At 38.4% G+C, this 23,411-nt stretch overlaps 1 protein-coding gene across 1 annotated transcript in view; it reads left to right on the forward strand.

Annotated features, from left to right (window-relative positions):
* Nucleotides 1–23,161, forward strand: part of tex264a (testis expressed 264, ER-phagy receptor a) — a 70,141-nt gene extending 46,980 nt beyond the window's left edge. The window contains exons 3-4 of the mRNA XM_053316088.1: nt 13,977–14,148; nt 21,992–23,161. Of these exons, the coding sequence (XP_053172063.1) occupies nt 13,977–14,148; nt 21,992–22,362 (543 nt within the window). The 3' untranslated portion in view covers nt 22,363–23,161. The remainder of the gene's footprint in view (nt 1–13,976; nt 14,149–21,991) is intronic.
* The last annotated feature ends 250 nt before the right edge of the window (nt 23,162–23,411 follow it).

Genomic DNA, 23,411 nt, shown 5'->3' on the forward strand with positions numbered 1-23,411 from the left:
TGCTCCAGGGCTTTTCAATCATCTGCGTGCTCGGCTCAGGAGTTGAGGTGAGGAATCCAAAAAACTGGGTGACAGGGATTTTACTCCCAGAAGAAGAGACTTGTGACAATTAGTTCTACCAGTTAGCAGTCTGTGTGGCAGGGCTTTTGGAAAAACATGCTCTTTGACTGTGGGTCTTCAGACCCAAAAAACTTTTGAAAAATAGAAATAATGCTTGACTGACGTCTGGGTTACCAAAGATGCCAAATATGTCAGACTATATCATGGAGAAATGTGTGTGGGCATAAAATGATGCACACAGTGTCTAGAATTTCCCATCTGATATAATGGAGCTGCTAATGATGCCAATTAAATATTGAAACAAACAGATATTGTACTGAATAAACAATAAGTGTATTAAAGCCACTGGATGGGATATTTTTAAAATGAAGGTTTAAGAGAGGAATTTTTTTGTTGTTGTATTTAATTTGGTGTGTGCGCCATGGCCACATGTGCTTTAAACTGGTTTATGCCCTCCTCCTGTGTGAATACCAACATTGAGGGCCCATGGTTTATTCATAGAGAGGTGGTAGAATGCCTGGTGGCTCATTTCTAGGGCTACAAGGCCATGCTGGCTGGGACTTTATGAAGGACAATAGATGAAGTGAATCCTGGTCAACAGAATTCTGTCTCTCTCTGTTTCTGTTGATTATTAATTTTGATGAGCAGAAGGAACAATTTTAATTGCCTGTTACATCTTTTCTCTTCTGTGCAGGTCTTTTCTTCAACTCACAGTTCTTTGTTATAACATACTCTCTTTATCATCTCTTCTCTTCTTTGGCCAAATCTTTGTAAAACAGTAGACAGAACCCATCACTGCTAATAACGCCCTTTTCCCTTCTTTGAACACTGCTGCTGCCTATCGAAACCTTTAATTATGTCTAGACAAGATGCACGTATAAAAATCTATCTATGTCTATGTAAGTATGCAACAGGGACATAGGCACAACTCTAATGATCTGCCAAAGATTTACTGATTTTTTTGTGGAGCTTCATTATACCACTGAAACAAAATGCCATTTATGTAGAATTAAAGCGATGGTTCGGCGTAATTTCGACCTAGCGTCATATGCACCATGAGGTCTATCTAATCAGCGCCTCAGCCCTTTTGTTTTTAATTTGGTCGCAAAATAGTGGCATTAGAGCCATCAGCCAAATGGTTTAGTACAGGCGCTAATGGGACCACCAGTGTATCTCGTAAATGACCCCACTAATAATGCCTGGATTGTTATCAAACTTCTACAGTAGTACAAATAGGGTCTTTACTCATAAATCGATGCATTGAAAAGTTTGTAAGTACACCAGGAGTTTATTAAAATAACACTTACCTGATGGCCTTTACTCTTCTGCTACTGCTAAAGCTGTAAACATCGTTGAAATATCGCGCAATCACGCACAGATCTCTAGATGTGCTGTGTGGGTGTCTCGCGAGACCACACAGTATTTCAGTGATCGCGCAATATTTCGGGTAATTTACGAGATACACTGGTGGTCCCGTTAGCGCCTGTACTAAGCCATTCAGCTGATGGCTCTAACTCCACTATTTTGCGACCAAATGAAAAAAAAGGGCTGAGGCGCTGATTAGATAGACCGCATGGTGCATAAGACGCTAGGTCGAAATTACGCCAAACCGTCGCTTTAAGCCCTCTTCACAACAGGCAGAAATGATTCACTAATAATTTCTCAGCCCAACTAAATTCCTCCAGGTCTGCTAGTGCAAAGAGACCACAGCCGTGTGTAAAGGCTTATTATGTGGCTTATATTTAAGGTGCTTGACACATGAGAGGCCTGCAGGAGAAAAGAATAGATGGTCCGATTTCTCCCCATCTCACAGCCACTGTCCACATCTCCTCCTCCTAATTGTATCTCATTAGAATAGAGATGTGAATATATCTAACATTAGACTCTCAGATTAAGATCTCAATTAAATGAGGGAATCTGCCTGCCTGTTTAAAATGAATCACTCTTCATATCCATGTATTTCCATATCCTCCTCTCTCTGCAATGGTTCACTGAGTTTTGAAGCATTAATGGTCAGGACTAATTGACTGCAAACCTCTGCAATGGTTTTCTTAATGGCCTCGGTCTTTCTGTTGAATCAGATTTCAGAGGTAAATCTCACAGCTACTTTAAAGCTGCTGTTTGCTTTTTTAGTGAGTATTTACTTTAGGTAATTGACCAGGACTATAACGATAAAAATATGCTTAGACTACTGAAATGCAGACAGTTATTTAGTTAGATGCATATACACAGCACACTGTACAGTACATGTTCTCCTTTTGCAATATAAAATATACTCAAACCTGATTTCTTCCAATAGCTTGGTTTCTCATGTGCATATAAGGTTGAAGAAGTATTGGAGTTCAAGGGGGGGCGGGGTTCATCCACAGTAGGGAGACTAGCTGCTCTTATTGCCTCTCACTTCTTGCCAGCTCACCAGATCAATTGTGGAGGACCTCTGGAGACCACAGCAGCTGCTGACAGAGTCACTATACTTGTAGCTCATCAAGTGTTTCTGCTTATTGATTGCATGGGTGCATGGAGAGGTTGCAACAAACCCATCGGCCTGCCTTCAGCTCCTCCAGCACCAAGGCTGATATAGCAATGCCATTTTCAGTCCTCAGATCCCTGCTGCTTCCACCCAAAACCACCTTTGCACACTCCCACCAGGGCATGGAAGCAAGAGGGGGATGGAGGAGGTCTGGGCTTGCTGAGACGGATGCAGAAAATAGCCTCATTGCAGGCAGAATGAAAATACTGTGTTCCGGTGAAGTGTGACCATAAGGGACAGTCTGAATTGGACACCTCTGTAGAGGTGTGAAGTAGAGTTTTTGTCTCTTTCCACAGATACGAAGGGGAAGAAGAGGTTATGGTGGGTGTGAGGAGGATGGACTATGTGGCTGTAATGCTACAGTGGGAGTAAATAGACCAGGGGAGAGAGAACTCAGGGGACTGTCACCAATTGTCACCATGAATCACCCAGCTTTTGTATTAATTTTCCTTTTTGTGTGCCTGGGGATCAGAGTGAGAAATCATCCACCTATAAATAGATGTGTGTGTGTGTGTGTCCATATGTTTGTGTGTGTCCTTGTGCGTACAGATTGGTGTGTGAGTTTGTCTTCTGTACATAACCCACTGTGATGAAGTGGTTACATCTATAGCTATGGGCCAGGGTCTTTCTCCATCTTGCCATGGGCTCCATACTACTTGTAGGTTGTCAATGTGAATGCAGGGTTGAATGAACGTTCTATCTTCCTTTCATTATTCACCACTGCTCCTCCGCCATATCTCATGCCACTCTCCTGAGAGGGAGATACGGTGTCACTGATTTTTACTGCTGGCTAACAGCTTTTTCCATCTTAGCATCAGTAATTTTTTTGTAAAATGATAGTTGGTGACATTTAATGGAGGAATCTAGCCAGGGATGCTCTTTAAGGTATCATCTGATTGTGATGCTCTATTCAATTCATTGTGAAGTGTTCTATTTAGATTCTTGGGTGTGTCTACTCTCCGTCAAACTGCGTTATGAACTTCTACTTCACATAATGATTTGCAGCATTAGGAATGACGTTTAACAGTACAGAAGCAGCTTCATGTTTGTGACCATGGCCAAACTCTTAATTCAAAGCAATGGCGGCTCTGAACTATTGTTGTGCTAGAAATTGGTGTCCCTGCCTCTTCTTCTGTATGATAGATGTCTCTCTGTTTGACAAATGATGGGTCTGGTCTGAAAAAGCTCTTGTTTTCATTCCAATTACTTTTACTAAAACCTGATATTTACTGCTTCTGCCAGATGCCATAACTGAAGTGTCGTCCAAACATCTAAAGGCAAAAGTGTTTATAGCATTTCCAACCGGTGACACCCAAAGGGTGAAAAGCCTGCTGTCACAGCGAGGGGGTGAGATGCGATGAATAAAACAAGTGGGGATAATGACGCACACTTTCAGACAGTTTCTCCTCAGAGGCATTTATGGTGTTACACTAGACTGTACACACAAAAAGTGAGATAATGAAAGAAGAGCCTCAGAGAGAAGTTTAGATCCTGCTCACTTTTTCACCTCCACACACCGGCCCAATCCCTGTGAAGTGGGTGTGAGTGTCAGATTGTCGGTTTAGTAAAGTTAATAAAATTGAAGGACAAAAGGTGTAAGTGCAAAGGGTTTCAGACACTGTTCAATGGAACGACAAGCTCTTTGTGCAGCAACTGTGCCAGCACTGGCTATCCAGTGTCATGATACTGTACAACATAAATTAAGTAAACTACTCAATTAAAACAAAACAAAATCTCAGAAATACAGGCCTACAGTACAACTGAGTTGTATGGCTATCTCACAGCAAAAGTCAGGTTATGTTTTTGTCCTGCCTCTGTGCAGTGTGCCATCATGGGCTACCAGTCACAAATTGTGTTCAGTCATGTATGGGACAGCCATTTATAGGCTTCCCTTGTGGCCACTCGCATATGGAAGCTACACTAAGACATTGGTTACCTTTTGGCTATGTAGCGTCAGGTAGCCAGTGTCAACTAGGGAGCAGTACTGCATGCCAATGGACCATGGCTTTGACTATGTTTTCACATTTAAGTGGAAGTGGACAGTTGTCCTGCATCTCCTGTTTGATTCCAGTTGTGTGGAATCACAACAAGTTACTGATATGCAGGAATTGTTGTGATGATTAAATCGGGAGAAAAATGTAATGTAATTTAATTTTCACTTTAGTGAAACATTTACGTTTATTAAATCTTGTATGTGGTTCATGTCTCTAAGCATTGTGAAATCTCAGTTTTATGGAATACCTTTTTGCAGTTGCTCTGATCAATTTGTGACCCTTGGCCTAGAGATAGATGAAGAGGCTCTGCTGACTTTGCTTTAGTCAGTGACATGTGGCAGATTGATGGAAGAAAGAGCTTAGTGGAAAGTAAGGAGAGATTTTCATTAGTTGTTGCTCTTGTTCCGAGTGCATTACAATAAAATAGATAGCGATGACTCAGTGCCTTCCTCACAACTGTTGAAGTGCATTATGAGGATCAAATAACCCTCTGGATATCTGTCAGATTCCATAATCACAGTCCCATTCTGCCACCTTGTCGTTGAATTAAAAACACAGTTTCAGATCCTCTCGTTCTCTTCACAGCACTACAGGGGTTGTGATGAACTATCCAACTTGCCTTTTTGTTGGCATACACTGTCCCTCAGACTGCTTTGTCAAATCCTACTTAAGTTAATGATTTCCTAAATTTCCTAGAATACCTTATAATGTCTAGAGAATCTCAGAGGGCATGCTGCACCCAACTGAGAGAGTAATGAACCTAATGGGAGTAGAAATAATGCCAGGACAGAGAGAGTGTCTAGTTGAAACAATTAAGCATCAGCCTTTGTCTAAACTATGTGTTTGGGGAGTGGCTGATACTGTAAAAGAAAAAGAAAAAAACAACTTCGATTTTTGGAGCCATTATTTGGCCATAATTGGACAAGAGGGTGGAGCTGACCCTAGCACTCGCTCCTAACTTGGTTAGAATGGTACATTTACAGGCCTTGGTTAACTGTGATCATGCTAATGATAATGTAAATTTTCGCTAGTGAAAAATATGCTTAAAACCATTAAAACAAAATGTCCTTGCCAGGAAAACTGAACAGCTGATTCCTCAGAGGATCTTTTAGGACAACCAAGCACCGAACAAGGCTATTTTAGGTGACCTAAGTGTTACAATTACTGACAAAGAACTCTTCAGGTTTCACTAGCAATTCATTTGAATTACATGATTGAAAGGAATGATGGATCATTGTATTCACAGTATTTTAGCTTTTATTAGTGTCATATCCAATGGTTTTTCCCAGGAAATGCAGGAAACCATTAAGAAATTACAGAGTGGTAAAATAAAGTGTTATCTCTCACTAGCCATGCTAGTGTGGTTGTATTTAGGAACAGTAGAGTTTTCAGTTAGGTACTAATGTCATGTTGTGACCCAAGATGCTTTTTTGTGTCATTGTTATACATTATATGATGTTATAATTGTTTTTTGTCAATACTATTGCTTATAATAAACAAGTGTTGTACTATTGTTTCAAATGACAGTAGCTCCTCAGTTTGTGTGCAGCTGTGGCTCTGCACTTGAGTTGAGTCTATGTTGAGCATGTTTATGGTCCACCAGTTCTGGTGGTGACTTGAGGAAAAAAAAAGCCAAACACAAAAACAGATGCAGTGCCTAGGAAAATACAGTTTCCAAACAGAAGATGGGATCCTGTTTGTTTTACAACATCAGCATGTTAATGTAATGTGCTGACTGTAACAATGCTAAGACACAAATTATGGCTGAAGCTGATAAGAATGTCGTTATATTGGCAGGTATTTGGTCATGAACCAAGGTATTGGACAAACAGAACTTTTGACCTGATGGTAGAGATGGATGAGAAGTAAGAGGGTCGCCGAAGTTATTACAGTTCATCCTGAGGGTGACACGAATGTGCTTACCAGATCCAATAGTTGTTGAAACATTTCAGTCAAAACTGTAAATGTCAACCTCGTGATGGCGCTAGAGGAGAATTCAGGGGACAATCAAAGTCATCAGGATTCATCCCCTGGCAACCATTAATGTCTGTGCAAAATATCATGGCAATCTATCCAATACTTAATGAATACTTGATGAATATTTCAGTCTGGACTCAAGTGGTGGACCCACTGACAGACCACATTTTCATCCTTGGAGTCATGCCGCTAGCATGGCTATAAATACACCACTGAGCAACCCTATGGACTTGGGAAGAAGGATCCAGGCTATATTGCCTGTAGCTAATCCACCCCTTAAAATAAATGGCACCTCTGAAAACATGCAAAACAGAGTGAAGTAAAAAATGTCCCATCTGTCTGGGTCGATCTCCACTAAATTAATATTCACTTTGGGTTGCTCTTTGACTCTTTGCTGGCCCATGGAGAGTGAGATTCTCAGATGTATCTTATCTTTCTGGTCAGTAGCCTGGACAGCCATTGAACTGAACACAAACACTGTGTTGAGACATGACACATGAAAAGGACATTGAACCTAACACACAGATCTTTGAAAATAGGTTCTTGTTGTCATATCTTTCAAGACACATTGGGAAGTGGGAGATTGTTTGTGTCAGTGTTATCCATCAGAAGTGAGAGAAAGAATATATTTAATTTATGAAAGGTTGAACTGTCATATACAGTGTGGTGTCAGGCATTAGCCTCTCCTGCTATACTTATGGCCCAATTAAGCTGTGACCATGTTTATATTTCAGAGTTAAGTGATGCAGTAAATCAAGCTCCAGGGGTGTTGTTATCTGTGTTTATTTTCCTCTTATTGGTATTTCTATTGGAGGAGGGATGCTGTGTTCTCACAGAGAGCAGCTGCCAGAGAGGTCAAAAACACTACAAAGCCCCACGAGACCCTCCCTATATCTGTCTGTTTCTTTGTCCCTCCACCCACCATCGTCACAGACAGACAGACATTTTTTCCCCAGACAACCATCCTTAGCATTCCTGGTTTATCCGAACATCCTGTTACATCACCATTTAAAGTAATTTTCCAATTAAATAAAGTACCTTCAGCAGCACTGATTTCTCCCTTCAAATTGTTTGTTTTTGTGGTCACAAAAATCTCTTTTTTTCATATTTGTCTGAAGTAAAGTAGTCTGGTTTCACTTAGCTGGATATGAGAAATACAGCTGGGACTGTAGCTGTCACCTGAAGATTATGAATCTCAACTTGATTGCTTAAATTATAACTATCCTATTCCTGGGAGGCTGCTTGGAGAGCAATCATAATAAAATGTGATAATTTTATTGATTTAGTGTGAAATTACTGCTTGTGTCTTATGAAGAAGATAAAGAGGACTTCAGCAGGACTAAAGCATGTACCTGATCTTTTCAATCAGTTAAATGATGGTCTCACAAATGGCTATTTTCTTGCTTGATTATGCTCACACCTTTCTTGCATATGCTCACTGTCATTCTGTAACCACTCTACTATTTAAATACTTTATGTCTAGTATTTTTCAACTTCTGCCCAACTTTTCTAGGAGAAGGCTATTATTTGTTTCTTATATAGGCATTGAAATAGGTATTATATTATATATTGTAATTAACCCAAAGTCAAGAAGGTTTGGTTTATCCGGTCAGTCAAAAGGCAAGATTAGACAAGCAAAGTAATGGATATTATTGCAAAGGAAGTGCTTGATGGTTTACATACTCCAAATCATCTTGAACCAAGGTTAGAGTTAGGGCTAGGCACGTACAGTATATTAGTTGCTATTATTAATTTTGTATTATAATATTAGTTTTAAGAATTTATGCTAAATAGTGCTTTAGGCATGCAACTAACAACTTTTTTTTTCATTGTGATAAGTTGATTTGTATTGTCTATAAAATGCCAAATACCATTTCAGAAAGCCAAAGATGCAACCTAAAATATTGTTTTGTCCCAACAAATAGTCCACAATCCAAAGATATTCAATTTGCTATCATAGAGAATTAAAGAACCCCCCAAAAAATCAACATTCAAGCAGCTGAACACAAGAATTTGGGCTTTTTTCCCTTAAAAATACTTAAAACGATTAATCAATTACAAAATAGTTGGTGATTAATTTTCTGTTGATCAGCTAAAAATACTTAAAAATGAATGCCAACAGTTTATACATAAAATAAATAAGAAGTGTCTATTAATTGCTAATCCACGGAAGAATATATCTGAAAAACCCAAGGCATTTCCTCACATTGATGCACAGTTTGTGTAAATCCAATGTTCCCGTGAAGCAGATCTGCTCATTGATGTGCAACATCCCACACGATGACCTAATTACAAATCCAGCTAAATTATAATAAAATATCTCAGTATAAACAGCACAGCAAAGTTTCTGACTGTTGACAACTTTCTGTTGTCTCATTTTGTCATATAACCCGACCCTAAAGAATAATAAAGCCATTTATGTTATTTCAAGTGATGCTTACAGTTTTACAGTTTTACCATCAAGGCACAAGAGTATTCAGATTGATATCCCAACCAAACTTTGCACTGTCCCATTTCTGTAATTAGGATGCTTTCCTACCTTGAGAGGCTATAACCACATGCAGTCGTGAAACCAGCTGGGGTTGTGTTTGGTTGAAATGACACAGAAACATTGCACGTAATAGTTTGCACCTTTTGTATATTCTGATTTTTTGATACTGAGTTCTGAGATGCATCTCCAGTTTATGCAGGTACAAACAAGGCTGTGTGATTTTCACACTGAAACCAAGTGCAGGGTTTGTTTGTATAGTAATGGATCACTTATTCTCAATCACAAAATAAATTTAAACGGTACATGATTAGTGGACAAAACACACAAGTGCTGCAAGGTCATTCATTATTAATACTGGGGTTATATAACAGGGACGACTGAAAGTGAGCCATTTTGCTGAACCATGATGGAGGCTGGGAAAAGGCAATGGTCTGTAGGATACATTGATTTTTAGTCATCAACTGGTTGCTCACTTTCTGGTTCTTTGCCCAGGATGATGGATCAGTCATGAGAGTGTAAGTGCGACTGTGATGATCATAAATGTTGAGTCTGCTCCGAGGCGACACAGAGGAACGACTGACCTGTTTTTAGATGGTTCATTCTTATCTGCCTTTGTATCCTGCAGGAGAACACATTTCAATCTCAGCAGCTCCCAGACACAGACACAGGTTAAGTGGAAACATGTTGACTCCCATGATAGGCTATATGGAAATAGATGACACCCAATCAGACTGCACACATGGAGGCTGGGACCAGAAAAGGGCACTGGGAGGAAATAGGACATCTTGCTTTTCATATAATTAAAACATTCATGCCAGGAGCGAGTTTTGATTATGACAGGACAGTTAATCTGCCTCCTATTTCTTTATTCATTTCCCTGGAGAGAGTGCAATGTATGTCCAGAGATGAGACTTGCTTATCATTGGTTAATAATAGATGTTAGTTGGAGATAACCGTAATTATTAAGTGGTTAAGGAAAATAAAATGTATAGCTAAGTTACCACTATAGGTAGTAAGCTTGTTAGCCAGGCATGCTGATGTTTTCAGGTTATGGTAACTAGCACGTAACTAGTAGGTAACTAGCGGATAAACACACAGTTTAGTCCATTTCTTATACTTTTGTGTTTTTATTAGACATTGAATGAAAGACACTAAGCTTCTGGTTTTCAAATTAAAATGAGTATTAAAAGGCAGTTTTGACACATTATCTGGTTGATTTATTTAAATAATGACTTATGAGTGTAAATTGTGAAGACCATTGAAAGCTAATGAAAAGAGGTGTGCCTTAACCAGCCTGTCTAGTCATGTGATCCACCACTGATTTGGAGTCATTAGGTCATATGACCTGGGAGCTGTTGAGCTAAAATGGTGTATTTTTCATAAAAATATTAATGTTTACATTTCTTCCCTGATATCTAATGGCTACTCTTCCTCAAATTAAAGCCGTGGAAAAAAATGAGTGCAGCAAATAAATTGACAAAATGTACCTATATATTCAAGGACAGTAAGGACACTAAATCTCCCAACATCAATGTGTTTGGGTTTGTTTATTTTTCATCTGTACTGTAAATTTAGAGACCACATTTATAGTAGCACAGAAAGAAGGTAAAGTTCTTAGTTAAAGTTTTAAGATTCTTCAAACAGTTCGCTCAGCAGTTTGGATGCATACATGTCGGTCTGTGTTTATTCTTGCAACAGTGACACTGTTTATGAACCTGTAATGCAGGTAGGTCAGGTATGTATAAATTAACATCTACTTTTGAGAAATTCCTTATGTCAACAATCGAGGGAGTGATAAGAAAGAAGCTAATATTCACATGTGGAGTCACAGAGTTCTTTGAAATACATCAAAGGGCAACGCTCTGGATATCAAAGAAAGCAGGCAACTGAAATTAATATTTTAATCACAGATTAAACATTGGAAAATACCTGCAGGGAGGGACACAATTTAATTAACGCCTCAGTTTTGAGAAAGCTGGTTTGAAAGGTGTGAATGTCAATTTTTAAAACCCCACTTCATTTTTCAAAATACCTTAACAGCTCTCACCACAAGTCATAGTTGTACTACATTTGCACATTTTATTGAATTCAGCTAAAACATCTTGGAAGTAATGATGAGAAAAATATGAAATTAGGTAATAGAATAGATTTGCCCAGTGAAAGAATTAAATTTACTAACAGTAAGTACATTCTTTACGTAGAAATGTACTTTTTACTCCACTACATCTACACTTACCAGTTACACATGATCCATCATAAAGTCTAATGCTTGATAGCTATCTCTTTTAAACACAGTGAAGATGAAGTGAGTGTTATACTGTAAGAGTAATTTACTCATACATTATGTATGAGAATCATACATAATCCAGTCATTCCAAATGATTTACTGTGTAGCTCCAAAGGCTGGAGTGATGTAAGTAATGAATATCTTTGATGGGATATTTTGCGTTTGTATAGAAATATCCTTTCTTTCTCATTTCCTGTGCTGAAGGCAAAAATCCACTCATACTGTACCATGGGTAACATTTCATATTTTCATGCAGCGAAAAGGGAATCTGCAGGTTTTCATTTCTAAGCAAAGATGATAGGAGGCGATCATGAAGAGTACCTCCTCTCTGGCTGATGGTGTGTTAATCAGTAAAATCACCTAATGTCGTTTCTGGTAGAAATGAAAAACTGCAGTCCCTTGTGGCACCAGGGTTGACACCTCTTACACAGAGAATATGATAATTATGAACAAGCTACTGCTTCAACAAGGTAAATGCTGCTGCCAGTAATACACCCATATATTGGTGCACATCTTTCTCACATTTCTTTTTCTTATCTGTGACAGTATCCCTTGGAGACACGTGTGCGCGCGAGTGTGTGTGTGTGTGTGTGTGTGTGTGTGTGTGTGTGTGTGTGTGTGTGTGTGTGTGTGTGTGTGTGTGTGTGTGTGTGTGTGTGTGTGTGTGTGTGTGTGTGTGTGTGTGTGTGTGTGTGTGTGTGTGTGTGTGTGTGTCTACAGTGAACTGTCTTTGTCTCGATTTCCCTGCTCATTATCGAAGCAGGTTCAAGGAGATGGGTGCTCATTTGCATAGACAGCCCCGAGGCTGGGGGCCCTGTGTGTAGCAGCCAGGTGATTCATACCAGCTCCTACAGTCTTATTTTGCAGAAGATTAGATTAAAACCAATCAATCAGCTCAGATCACCCTGACCCAGAGGAAAATGAGTCAGGTGACTGCTGTTAGAGCATCCAACATGCTATTTGCCCTCTCTGTATAACCCAGAATTTTTTTTGCACAACCATGGCAACATTGCAACTTGGTACATTCACTGAAATTTAGAGACTAGAGATTTGTGACTTTCTGAGAATGTTCACACAGCAAGCAGCAAGCCATTGTGAATATAAAAATTCAATTAAAGGGAGTTTCATTGTGGACTATAAATGATATGTCAATGTGGGGCAGGAAGTGTATAAAAACAAAAAAACACAAGAGAGCCCAAACAAAGAAAAGTGTAACACAAAAGTACTATTCAGTATAAAAAAGAGATTTATGCAAATGTAGCTTCGTGGAAAGGAAACCTTGAGGTTTTTCACTTAGCAAATAATACTACAAAAAACACAGTATCTTCTAAAGAATGGGGAGATTTTGAGAAACTGCTCCTCCTAAGGTCGGAACTAGAGCCATGAGAGTATTAAAAAAAAAAAGAATTTAACTTGAAGCCTTTCTTATACTGGAGATGGCATTAAATTTGCTATTCTCAATAACAAAGGTTGTAGAATAAGAATAACTTTGGTTAAATGCAGGATTTGTTGATGCCAGGCTTTGTCCACATTATATGTTTATGTTTATTGAGATCTGAACAATGAGTCTAAAGTCATGTACGTGTCTTTAAGGCTGCAGTTACTACACACTGATGATTAACAGTTATAATGTTTGCCAATTTCATCACTTCAGTTTTGTGTGTAAGCATGCTAACATTTGCTAATCAGCATTACAACAAAAAGTACAGCTGTGAATGATGAAGATGGCATCAGTTTACAGTATTAAATTATATATAGTATGTCATAAATCAAAGTAGTTTGCAAATTTTAATTTTGACCTGTTGATGTTACCAGATGAGGAATTAAAGTGGTTCAATAGTTGAAGTCGAAGAATTGTGTAAACTGTTCATTTAATCATTTTGACTTTTATGGACTTGGCAGTGTTTAAGTTGAATCTGTTGTCAAGCCATTTGGCCAACTATTCCAGCACAGTGTTTCATACTAAGACATTCATCTATCACTTTGTAGCCAATCATAGCTGAGACCTGATCACCCAGGCCCTTCCACCTGTGCTCTGATGGCCCATTGGAAAGTGCCCTTCTCTGCACATCTTTAAGAACTATAAAAGCATAAAGCAAAATTATGCAAGGCTAATGTCCTCTTTAGAGAAAATATGGTATAATATTTATAAACCCTCCACTTTCTACACACCACTGGAGAGTGCAAATTTAGACACATAGATGTGGATGGTAATGCAACTTTAATGGACTCACATAGGAGGGCATATATATTTATATTAACGTGTCAAAGACAAACTGTTATGTCAGCAAAGTGAAGACATTTTGAAGCTACACATCTGTGATAATCTCTGCTTGCATCATTTTCAGGGTCCAGAGGCACTGGTCATGTTAGTAGTAACGTGTGAAAATATCCACTGTCAAAAAAAAAAGAAAAGCCTGTTTGGGAATTATCATAAAGATGAATACACATAATTTTGTAAACCTGAATGTGTGAAAATGTGCCAGTGGATCAAGCTGAATAGCAGGATCTTTCATGTTCATACTGCCATGAATTTCTACCTAAATGTTCAGGCTGGTTTGTTCTTGTGTTGTACAAACATTTCTTCTGTTTTTTGATCTCATCTCTAACTTTCCACTTGATCTCTTATATTAACAGGAGAGGAAGCTGTGTGCATTCCCAACCATTGAGATCTGTAGCACAGATGTCATCAAGTATATGGTTCCACTATCTCGCCAGACGGACTTCTTTGTTCCAGAGATGAAGGAAGAGGTCAAAACAGATGTGAAAGAAGAGGATTCTGATGAAGACAGAGGGACCGATATTACAGGTAATTTGCTATTACTGTTGAGCCCCCATCACGAATTCATGGACAGTGTCAGCCAAAAAGCTCTCCTGTTCAAGGAAATTCACAATATGAAGGAAGTGTTAATTTATTTCCCTGAAGAAAAAAAAAGTCTAAAAAGCAGATTTCTCACATGACAGTTGATTTCTGTAGTATTCTGTTATGTCCTCTAATTGCAGTCTAATGAAGTGTGCTGATAGAAAAACACAGGTTTCTGCTCTGTTGAGATTATAGCTTGTGCCAGGAGAAAGAGGGGAAAAATGTGGCAAAAGTTATTTTGCAGTGCACTGATACTCTTCCTGCCCTTGATCACGGAGGATGTGTGATATATGAGAGGCTGTAATTGTTCTGTCACTCCAAGTGTATGTCATCAAGCCCAATGTCCTCTCAGATACTATTACTCTTTCAAACTTGCTGAACCTGTAGGTCCATGGCAGTATTGACTTTGTCATTGTACAAATCACTAGAGAAAGAAAATGGTATCGGGGTTGATGGGACAGAGTGGGTGGTAGTGGGTTGATTTACATCAGGTGCTGTCTACACTGAGCTTGGATCATGTGACACCCTTGTAAACACAGCTTAGAGGTAGAACACGTATTAGGAAGAGGGTCCTACATGATCTCACAGATTTTGGGATATTTAGATTGAGGTTGTGTTTGAAGTAGAGAGTCATTATCTTAAACAGTTAGAGACGGCTGAACTGTCAGCATCACCAGACAGAGACAAAGTTTTAATTTACTCTGCTTCTCTAACAAATGAGAACATTAATAGGAAAGACCTACAGTTCTATTAAAAAAATAGTCAGGTAATTCAGACAAAATGAAATTGATCTTGCATGTATTATAATCACGTCATTTTGTATTTGTGTCTTCATTCATTACTGCACACAAGCACACACACACATCTCCAATTTTAATCATTCTATCATCCCCCACAGAAATATGTTTTGAAATTGAGTCTGTACCATCGGAAATAGTTTTAAACTAAAACATAAATATGGAGCAGTCATTTAAATAAATACAAAACAGAACCAATTTTGAGCATTGCCACAAAGCATTAGGCAAAGTGGAGCTATGATGATAGTGTTGAAATGTGTTGATCAGCAATATATTACAGAAAATACATGTTTATAAGATCAATTATGCAGGAAAATAGTGACAACAGTAACTGCTTGGAGATTGTTACAGGTGCTACATCTAAGAATTGTCCCAGCCTGTCCTGTCTCGTAATACCACTTTGTACCTCAGGAGGCGAGAATGAGTCATTGTAGCATCCAGTCATCAGATCAAGTTCTTCCCAATATGATGACAGAGGATGACCAGCCGATCATGTCAGTAATCAGGCTGCTAGTGGCTGAGATGACCGACTGGTCTCACCTGGTCAGCGGCTCCTTGCACCTACAAAAATGTTGGAGCAAATTTCCAACAGGTGTTATTATGATTAACTGGCCACATTTTGCAAATCTGTTATTTTCTCATCTGAAAAAAGATTCAAACTTGATGAAGTGACATGATAATGATCCTAGATTGAAAATTACAACAGTTTTTACCCTAGTATTCCTACTCCTCCCTCAACTCATATATAATTTATCACAAGGAGACGGCAGGTGTGATTTTTTTAATTGTCATTTCTCACCACTCATATACACTTGAACATAAGGTGTCCTCTGAATTCAACCCGTCCGCACTTGGCAGCTGCACTGCTAATGTTATTAATCCTAACATACAAGACTTACATCGGATACACAAGAATGTTTTGTTTTTGGGCTACACATATCTACATGTATGTCTAAATGATTTAGAATTTGTATTGGTATATTACATGTGTTTTAGGACTCAGGAGCCATTGCCAGAAATCAGAGCCCAATCAATCAGTAAAGCTAAGCTTAGTCTGACAAGCCAGCTGTGGAAATCCTACTCTGGCTGCACCTGGGAGATTGCCTTCGACTTTTCATCTTTCAGCTCCACTGTCCACATCATAGACCGTCTAGGCCTTAAACTCTGACTGTGCCCAAACATTTGTCCGGCTTCCACCATCACAGCAGACTCCGAGCAGTAATCGCTCCAACACTTTTATGATAATCTGGTGATCACAGTCAGTGTTTGTGTAGCAAGAAGCTTGTTAATCTTTTGAGGACACAAACCAACATCTGTGTAAAAAAGGCCAGTGGGCTTCATGTTTATAACGTTTACAGTAATGATAAATATTCCCTTCATCACAGGGGACCTATGGGACTAACTATATACCTTGAAAATATATTTCTATTTCACATTTGTTCATTTGATTCTAATCACTATAAAATAATTAGGAAATAACACTCAGTAAAAGTTTGTGATGATTTTAAGAGGTATTACTATCAGAAGTGGGTGTTGTTGTTAAGTGTTAAATGTGGTGCAGCCAGAGCATCCACAGACTAAAAGGTTTTGACATTGTTTGTAGGGCTGTGCGATTGCCTCTAAATTTCAAATGTGTCCTTGTTATAATGACGTTATTTTTAATGTTTTGCATCACATGCATGCAAAAGTGAGTGACACCGCTGCGCTGACAAGCCGAAGACGTGTTGCTCCTCCTCACTTCAAGTCGCTGTCATTAACTTTTAACCTGCAACACTGTAGGAATTTATGAAAGCCCTTGTGTGGACATTTCAATAGTTACACATTAAAACAATATTTATTTGCAATTACTCTATTGAACGACCCCGAGGCATGAGCAAACGGGCTGTGTCTGTTCGGATCAAAGAGATGCGCCCTGTCACTGTGAGCATAGGGCTGGCTGACAGTGTACCCTGCGCTGAGAGAAGAGAAGAGAGAAAGTGGATTGTAGGTCTGTTTGTAAAGGGGGCTTCTCTAACAGTCATGTATTTCCTTTAGAAACATCTCTTAATGCACAAAAATCGCCTTGATAAACAGCAAATCGCCTGGCAATCCTCCAATCGCCAATATACGATTTGATCGCGGATCGTTGATCGATTTGATTGAATTGTTAGATGAGCATGAACTCATAGCTATTTACAACTGTGCAGTAGATTGAGGCCATTGCACAATTAAATTACATTTTATTAAATGTATTCCTTATATTATATTTCAGTGTTTACTTTGATGCCTTGCACATTGGAGCAATACAACAAAGATGTTCCACTTGAACTTCCCATATTAGGAATCATTGAACACAATACATGTGCATTTTTTATGAGGAGCATCCTAAACTGCTCCTTCCTCCCAACTCTCATTTGTAAACATAACAATCACTTTTTAACTTGAGTTTATACGTCTCCTATCACACTTTTCCTCGCCATCCACTCGGATTTGTCTAACTCTCAGCATGCCTCAGCCTTGTCTGTGTGTAATTACCTCCTTAAAAATCCTCTCCTCTGTTTCAAACAGTTTGAAGAACAAGACCTTGATTCTCTGCTAATAATCCCAATGGGCCCAATTTAGCAACTAATTTAGGCAAATGTTATCTAAAAGACTTTCAGAGACACAGCTGGCTTCAACCAGGGTACCAATTTCAGTGCTTTCTTGCAATAGTAGAGGGGGTTGAAAGTTATCCATTGCATTGAGGCTCTTCCTTGGGGGGCTGTCCACCCAATTACCCTAAATAGACCTATTATTTCCCATAAAATTCCTGGTATTGTAAAACTAGTCTCTCTGGAAAAGTCCTTTTACTGCAACATGCAATGAAATATAAATCAATGCAGTGAACCCCATTTATATAGATCCTAAAGCAAGATCGCTGTGTCAAATCACATTCACACTGATCCTGCTCCAATGACGATGTTCCCAGTGGTTTTGTTTGGACCTGTTACCTAATCAACAGGATGTTTTTCAGCCGATGAACAGATATTATAAATAACCTAAATGGACTTCCCATATATGATGATCTCCACTGCAGACAGGATCAGATCTGCTCGGATGTGATAATTAGATTGTCGAGTGATTTTTGAGATTCGAATGAATGCAAAAGGAAGACTGACCTTAAGAAGGAGCTCAGAGACTCCCGGTTTATTATATTTTGGTCCCTGATGACACATTTAGTGCAAACACACTTTGATGTGTGGATGAGATTTGTTTGGAGTGTGAACGCAGCAGGAAAATGGCCTGGACAATAGTGTGTTAGTGTCCTGTGGGATAGTTTAGTCAAGATTGTTTGTGAAACAAGATTAAGAAAGACTTTAACCATAATTAAAGTCTGCACCAGAAACATGTTTGGTCTTTGGAGAGCAAAATTGGAAAAAGATGAGGTATTCATTTTGATCACGGCTTCAACAGGTGTCGAAAAACAAAAGGTTATGAATATATAATCCTTTTTTTAATGAATTCAACTCGTATATACAGGTATACTTTTCTTCCACCTTTGAAGTCTCTTCTGAAGACCAAGTGTAGAAAGCTAATTGAGTAAGACTTGTTGTGTAGGGAGGAGATGTGATGTGCTTCTTATCTGTCCTGATGCCTGTTTACATTTGTTTTGTTAAGCTAAGTAACAAATGTCTCATATCTTGTATTTGTCTCTCTTAGTTTAGTTTGCTTCTATCTTTGACCCATGTGGCATTTAGTGCTTTAATAGTTGGTCAGAATTTCACTCAACCTTCCTGTAAGATTTTCATAATGTTTACTTTTCCTGCAGTTACTGTGTTTCAGAGCACAAATGTCTGCAATAAAACACATTAGCACTGGATTCAAGCACACTACAGCTAACCCACAAACACCTACTGTAAGAATAACATTAGTTAGGGATAATGAATGGCTATTTGGTCACAGAGAATCATAGATCAAAGGCCAATTAGAATCAGATTTAGTCTGAAAGCATTAGCAGGCAGGTCACGTGGGTGAGGAAATCTCCATCAATTAAGCTAATGGACGTTTCTTATGATGATTTCAGATATGTAATATGTGCTGCAGACAGCAGCATGAAGATACCTTCCCTGCGAAGCTACAATTTGCTCTGAAGTACCACAGCACAGGAAAATTAAATGTGAATAATGTTTTCAACATGGCAGTAACTGGTCTGTGGCTGTATATAAAAGATCTTCTCTGTCTTTAACAGTAATAATCTGGTTTCTTTGAGCTCAGCTGATGCATGGACTGCTGATGAGCTTCAGTAAACAGGTTTAATCTGAAGGAAGTGAGATTGGTATCTGGTGAATTTTAAATGACCAGACTAAGATAATTATTTTCCTTAGCTGTGATCACAATATTTCAGAGAATGTAAATGGATACACATACGTATATCCATACATTAGAGTTTGATAAGTTTGAAAGGTCAATACAACTGTCTGTATGCTAAATGAGAAGCTAGAGCCAGCAGCCACTTATCTTGACAAAAAGACTATAAAATGGGGTGGGGGCTTTTCTTCTACTTATTATTGTTACAAAATATGAAATTGGGTTTTTTTATATTGAGAAATTTGTTCATTCTAAAACCTTTAGAAAATAGCCTTTCTTTTGCTTCTCCAGTCAGTGTACTAAAATTTTCAATTGAAATAATGATACTTTTGAAATAAATAAAAGAAATAAATATATAATATAAAAATAAGAAATAAAAGAAATAAATATATAATATAAAAATAAGAAATAAAAGAGGCAGTACATTTTTGCAGACCCTAGGTGGGTCATTCATATAAATAAAAAACAAGACAGGATCAAGGATGGAGCCCTGAGGTACTCTACAAAGTAACTTAGCTCTATTTGAATTATGCCTTTTAATAGATACATACTGTTCTCCAGACATTTTAGACATTTTAAACAGTATCATGAAAGCCATATTTTTTTTTATAGTTTTGCAATAAGGATGTTGCGATTGACAGTATCAAAGGCCTTTGACAAATCTGAAGATATACTAAGAGATGTCTAAGGAAGTTGTAGTAGAAGAAGTTGCCTAAGGCATAGAGATTTTGTGAACAAGCTGCAGAAGAGCCATTTCTGTTGAATTTATTTTCTGAGAATCATATTGATGGCTGGACATTATGTTGCTCTCATCCATATGTTTATCCTTGAATCTAGTAGTCTCAATACCTTTAGAAAAACAGGGTAAAACAGATAGTAAGACGAAAGTAAGGATGGATTTGAACAGTGGTATGATTTAAGCTACTTTAAGACCACTTGGTACAACGGCTGTTTTGATGGATAAAATGAAAACATGGGTGAAGTCAATGATGGAGAAAAGTACCTTCTTTACAAGACCCTTTATGCCCTGCAGAGAAGTCTTTTATTCATAGTATAATGTCCTCTACTTCTTTAGAGGTAGAAGGAATGTGGTTTAAAAAAATATTTTTTAGCAAAGGATGGGCCAATATTAACAAAATATTTGACACCATTTGTTATATCAGAAGGATTAATGAAATGTCTGACACTACTAGATAATTGAGGTGAATACTGTGGGTGTGGTGTTTTTTTCTTGTTTAACAATTCAGTATTAAATGGAGAGGATTTATAATACACTTTTTATACTTTATTTTTATAACAGAGAATCTCTGTAGAACTGGAATGATCCAGGGCTTAGAGGTTTTAGACTTACATTTTTTGTTAATTTGAACAAGTAGAAAGCACTTGTCAAATACAGAATGAATGTGAGATAAGTCAATTCAACATCATGATTACTGAGCAGCTCCTCCCGTGAAACCTCCACCGTCAAGGTTTTAATCAAGCCCTTATTTTTCTTAGTAAACTTATGATATTTCATCGTCACTTGAAATTATCAGAAATGTCAGTTAACAATAATCCCAATCTGATTATATGATGAAAATAATTTGTAAATATATTGTCAATCAAAGTTGCAGATATTAGTATCATAGTTGCTTTTTAGATGAGTGTCTATAAGCAAGTTGCACAAAAAATATTCAGGATAAATTACACTCACTTTCGAGAAGGTCAATGTTAAAGTCTTCAAGAGGAATGCCTTCAAGATACCAACATCAGTATCAGATGGTCAATAAATGCAATAAATTATAGGAGCGCCCTCAAGTGGTTAAAGTGCAATGCTAGTAATTGCAGCGTCCCTGGTTCGAAACCGGCCAGGGACCTATGCTGCAGGTCCTTCCCCTCTGTCTCTCCCTGTTTCCTGTTGGCTTCTCTGCCATCTACTATATGAATCAAAACGCCCAGAAATAAATTACAAAAATGAATTAATAAATGCAATAAATTACACCAAAAATACCATAACTTGTCTATGAAAAGTGGTTCAACCTCAGTTTTATCTAAACTAATACTGAGCTATTTCATTTCAACCCTTCTTCCACCCTTTTAGTTTTTTCTACATGAATGCACATCATTATATTGAGTTACTGAATAGTAAGACACCATATTATCATTTAGCCATATTTCTGATAGAGTAAGCACTGAAAATGAAGGATTATGGACCCCATTTTAACGATCTATAGCACATGGCATGAAGTGGACTTAAGTTCCCTCAATAATCATAGGCGTGTTTTGGGTGTTACGCGGTACACCAATCAGAGTGTCATCTCCCATTCCCTTTAATATCCAGGCACGCTGTCACCTTGGCGGATTGTTAGTTTGATGGCGGATTTACCAGGATTGGTCACATGACTACATTGACAGTTTCATTGATCATTACTGCCATTGACTGATTCTGATACATAGTGGCACGTCATTGTGACTTTTTTAATATGTTGATTTACATCATAATACAAATTCACATTGTGGTCCTTTTATTAGTGATGTTTTGCATGTTTATGTGCTGCTGTGTGCCCGTGTGTGTGGGTAACAGGCACAGTGTCTACGCGCTGCACACCTGCCTATCTAGACTGGTATTGTACAAAGCTCAGTCACACAGCCTCTTTTATTTGTGTCTTCTTCCCACGTTGCTACAGGTGCAGACTCCCACAGTGATGTGAGCTCAGTGAGTGGCGGCGCACCCTGGGACAGCAGAGAGACATCCCTGGCTGCTTCCACAGCCGCTTCCCTGGCCTCCTCCCTGCCACTGAGGGACATAATGGATGCAAACGAAGACATTAAGCACAGGGACCACAGCGACAGAGGCTCAAATGAGTCTATGGGCAGCGGCTCTTCCTTTGAAGAGCTTGACATGGATCAGGAGGAGCAGGAGCAGGCGGAGGGTGGAGAGAGGGAGGAGAAGGAAGATGGAGAAGAGGAGGAGGTCCCTGAGGGTGAAGATGGAGCAAAAGAAGCAGTTGAACTGGTGGCTGAGAAGAAGGAGCCCTCAGGGGGTGGAGAGGAGTAGGGAGGATGCTTGAGAGATAAGGGATGTAGCCATGTAACATTGGCATACTAGAGAGTTTCTCTTTATTGCTGTTGCTGGTTATCTGTCATGTAATCTTGTTGGTGGATGTTAAGCTGATCATGCCATAACCAACATGCCATATTTCTACGCCTTCTAGTTCTCTTTTTGAAGCCTGTACCTTTTGTTATACTTTAATCTCAGTTTTTAAAAATAAATCCTGATCCTATATTTAAACTATATCAGGATGAAACAAGCGAAGACCCTATAGGGTAAAGTCCTTTTGAGTAAATCTGATATTCTCTGTTCGTGGTGGGCTGCAAATGAGAGTCAAGATTTGTTTAATTCCCTATTTCATTTCAAACTGTAATCTTGTTTGACCCACCACCATTCATGTTCAGATTATGTGTCTGTTTAAGATTAACATCAATGGACAAACACTGACACCAGCAGCCCTTGATCTTCATACAGAGTATTTTTGCCCATGTGCAACAGTTGATATTGTTCCTCACTTACATTGTGTTTGTGTGTAATTCCTGACTTTGATGTCTTGATATAAAGTAATAATTGGGTGAAAATGTGCAGGAGCTAATGTTACAGAAATGTTGATGGACCTAAGTTGTTGTTTTATTAATTTTTACCAAGATGAAGGATATCTATCAAATAAGGGGAATTCTGAAATCCAAGCAGAGAAAAAAAACCCTGCATCAACGCCACCCAAATCTCCAAGTCACCATGACAAGGATTTATGATGCAATTCAAAGATGTTAACTTTTCCCCCCCTTGGATACTGTACAGATAATTGCTTTAGTTTTAACACAATGTTCTCTTTCTATTGTTGTGTTTATCATGTTGTAGCCAAAGTTCACTTACTTCCAGAGACTAGTTGTGACATGTTTGTAGGTTGTTGTTAGTGCTGTGACACATTGGAAATATGTACAGCACATTGCCATGATTGTGTCTTTCTGTCTGTAATAAAGTTTTTAAATGACAGGAGTGAGTTGATGCACTAACAAAATTATCATAATCATTATTCTATAAGGATGTCTGTT

The sequence above is a fragment of the Scomber japonicus genome, chromosome 3 (genome assembly GCF_027409825.1).
Source record: "Scomber japonicus isolate fScoJap1 chromosome 3, fScoJap1.pri, whole genome shotgun sequence".
NCBI lineage: Eukaryota > Metazoa > Chordata > Actinopteri > Scombriformes > Scombridae > Scomber > Scomber japonicus.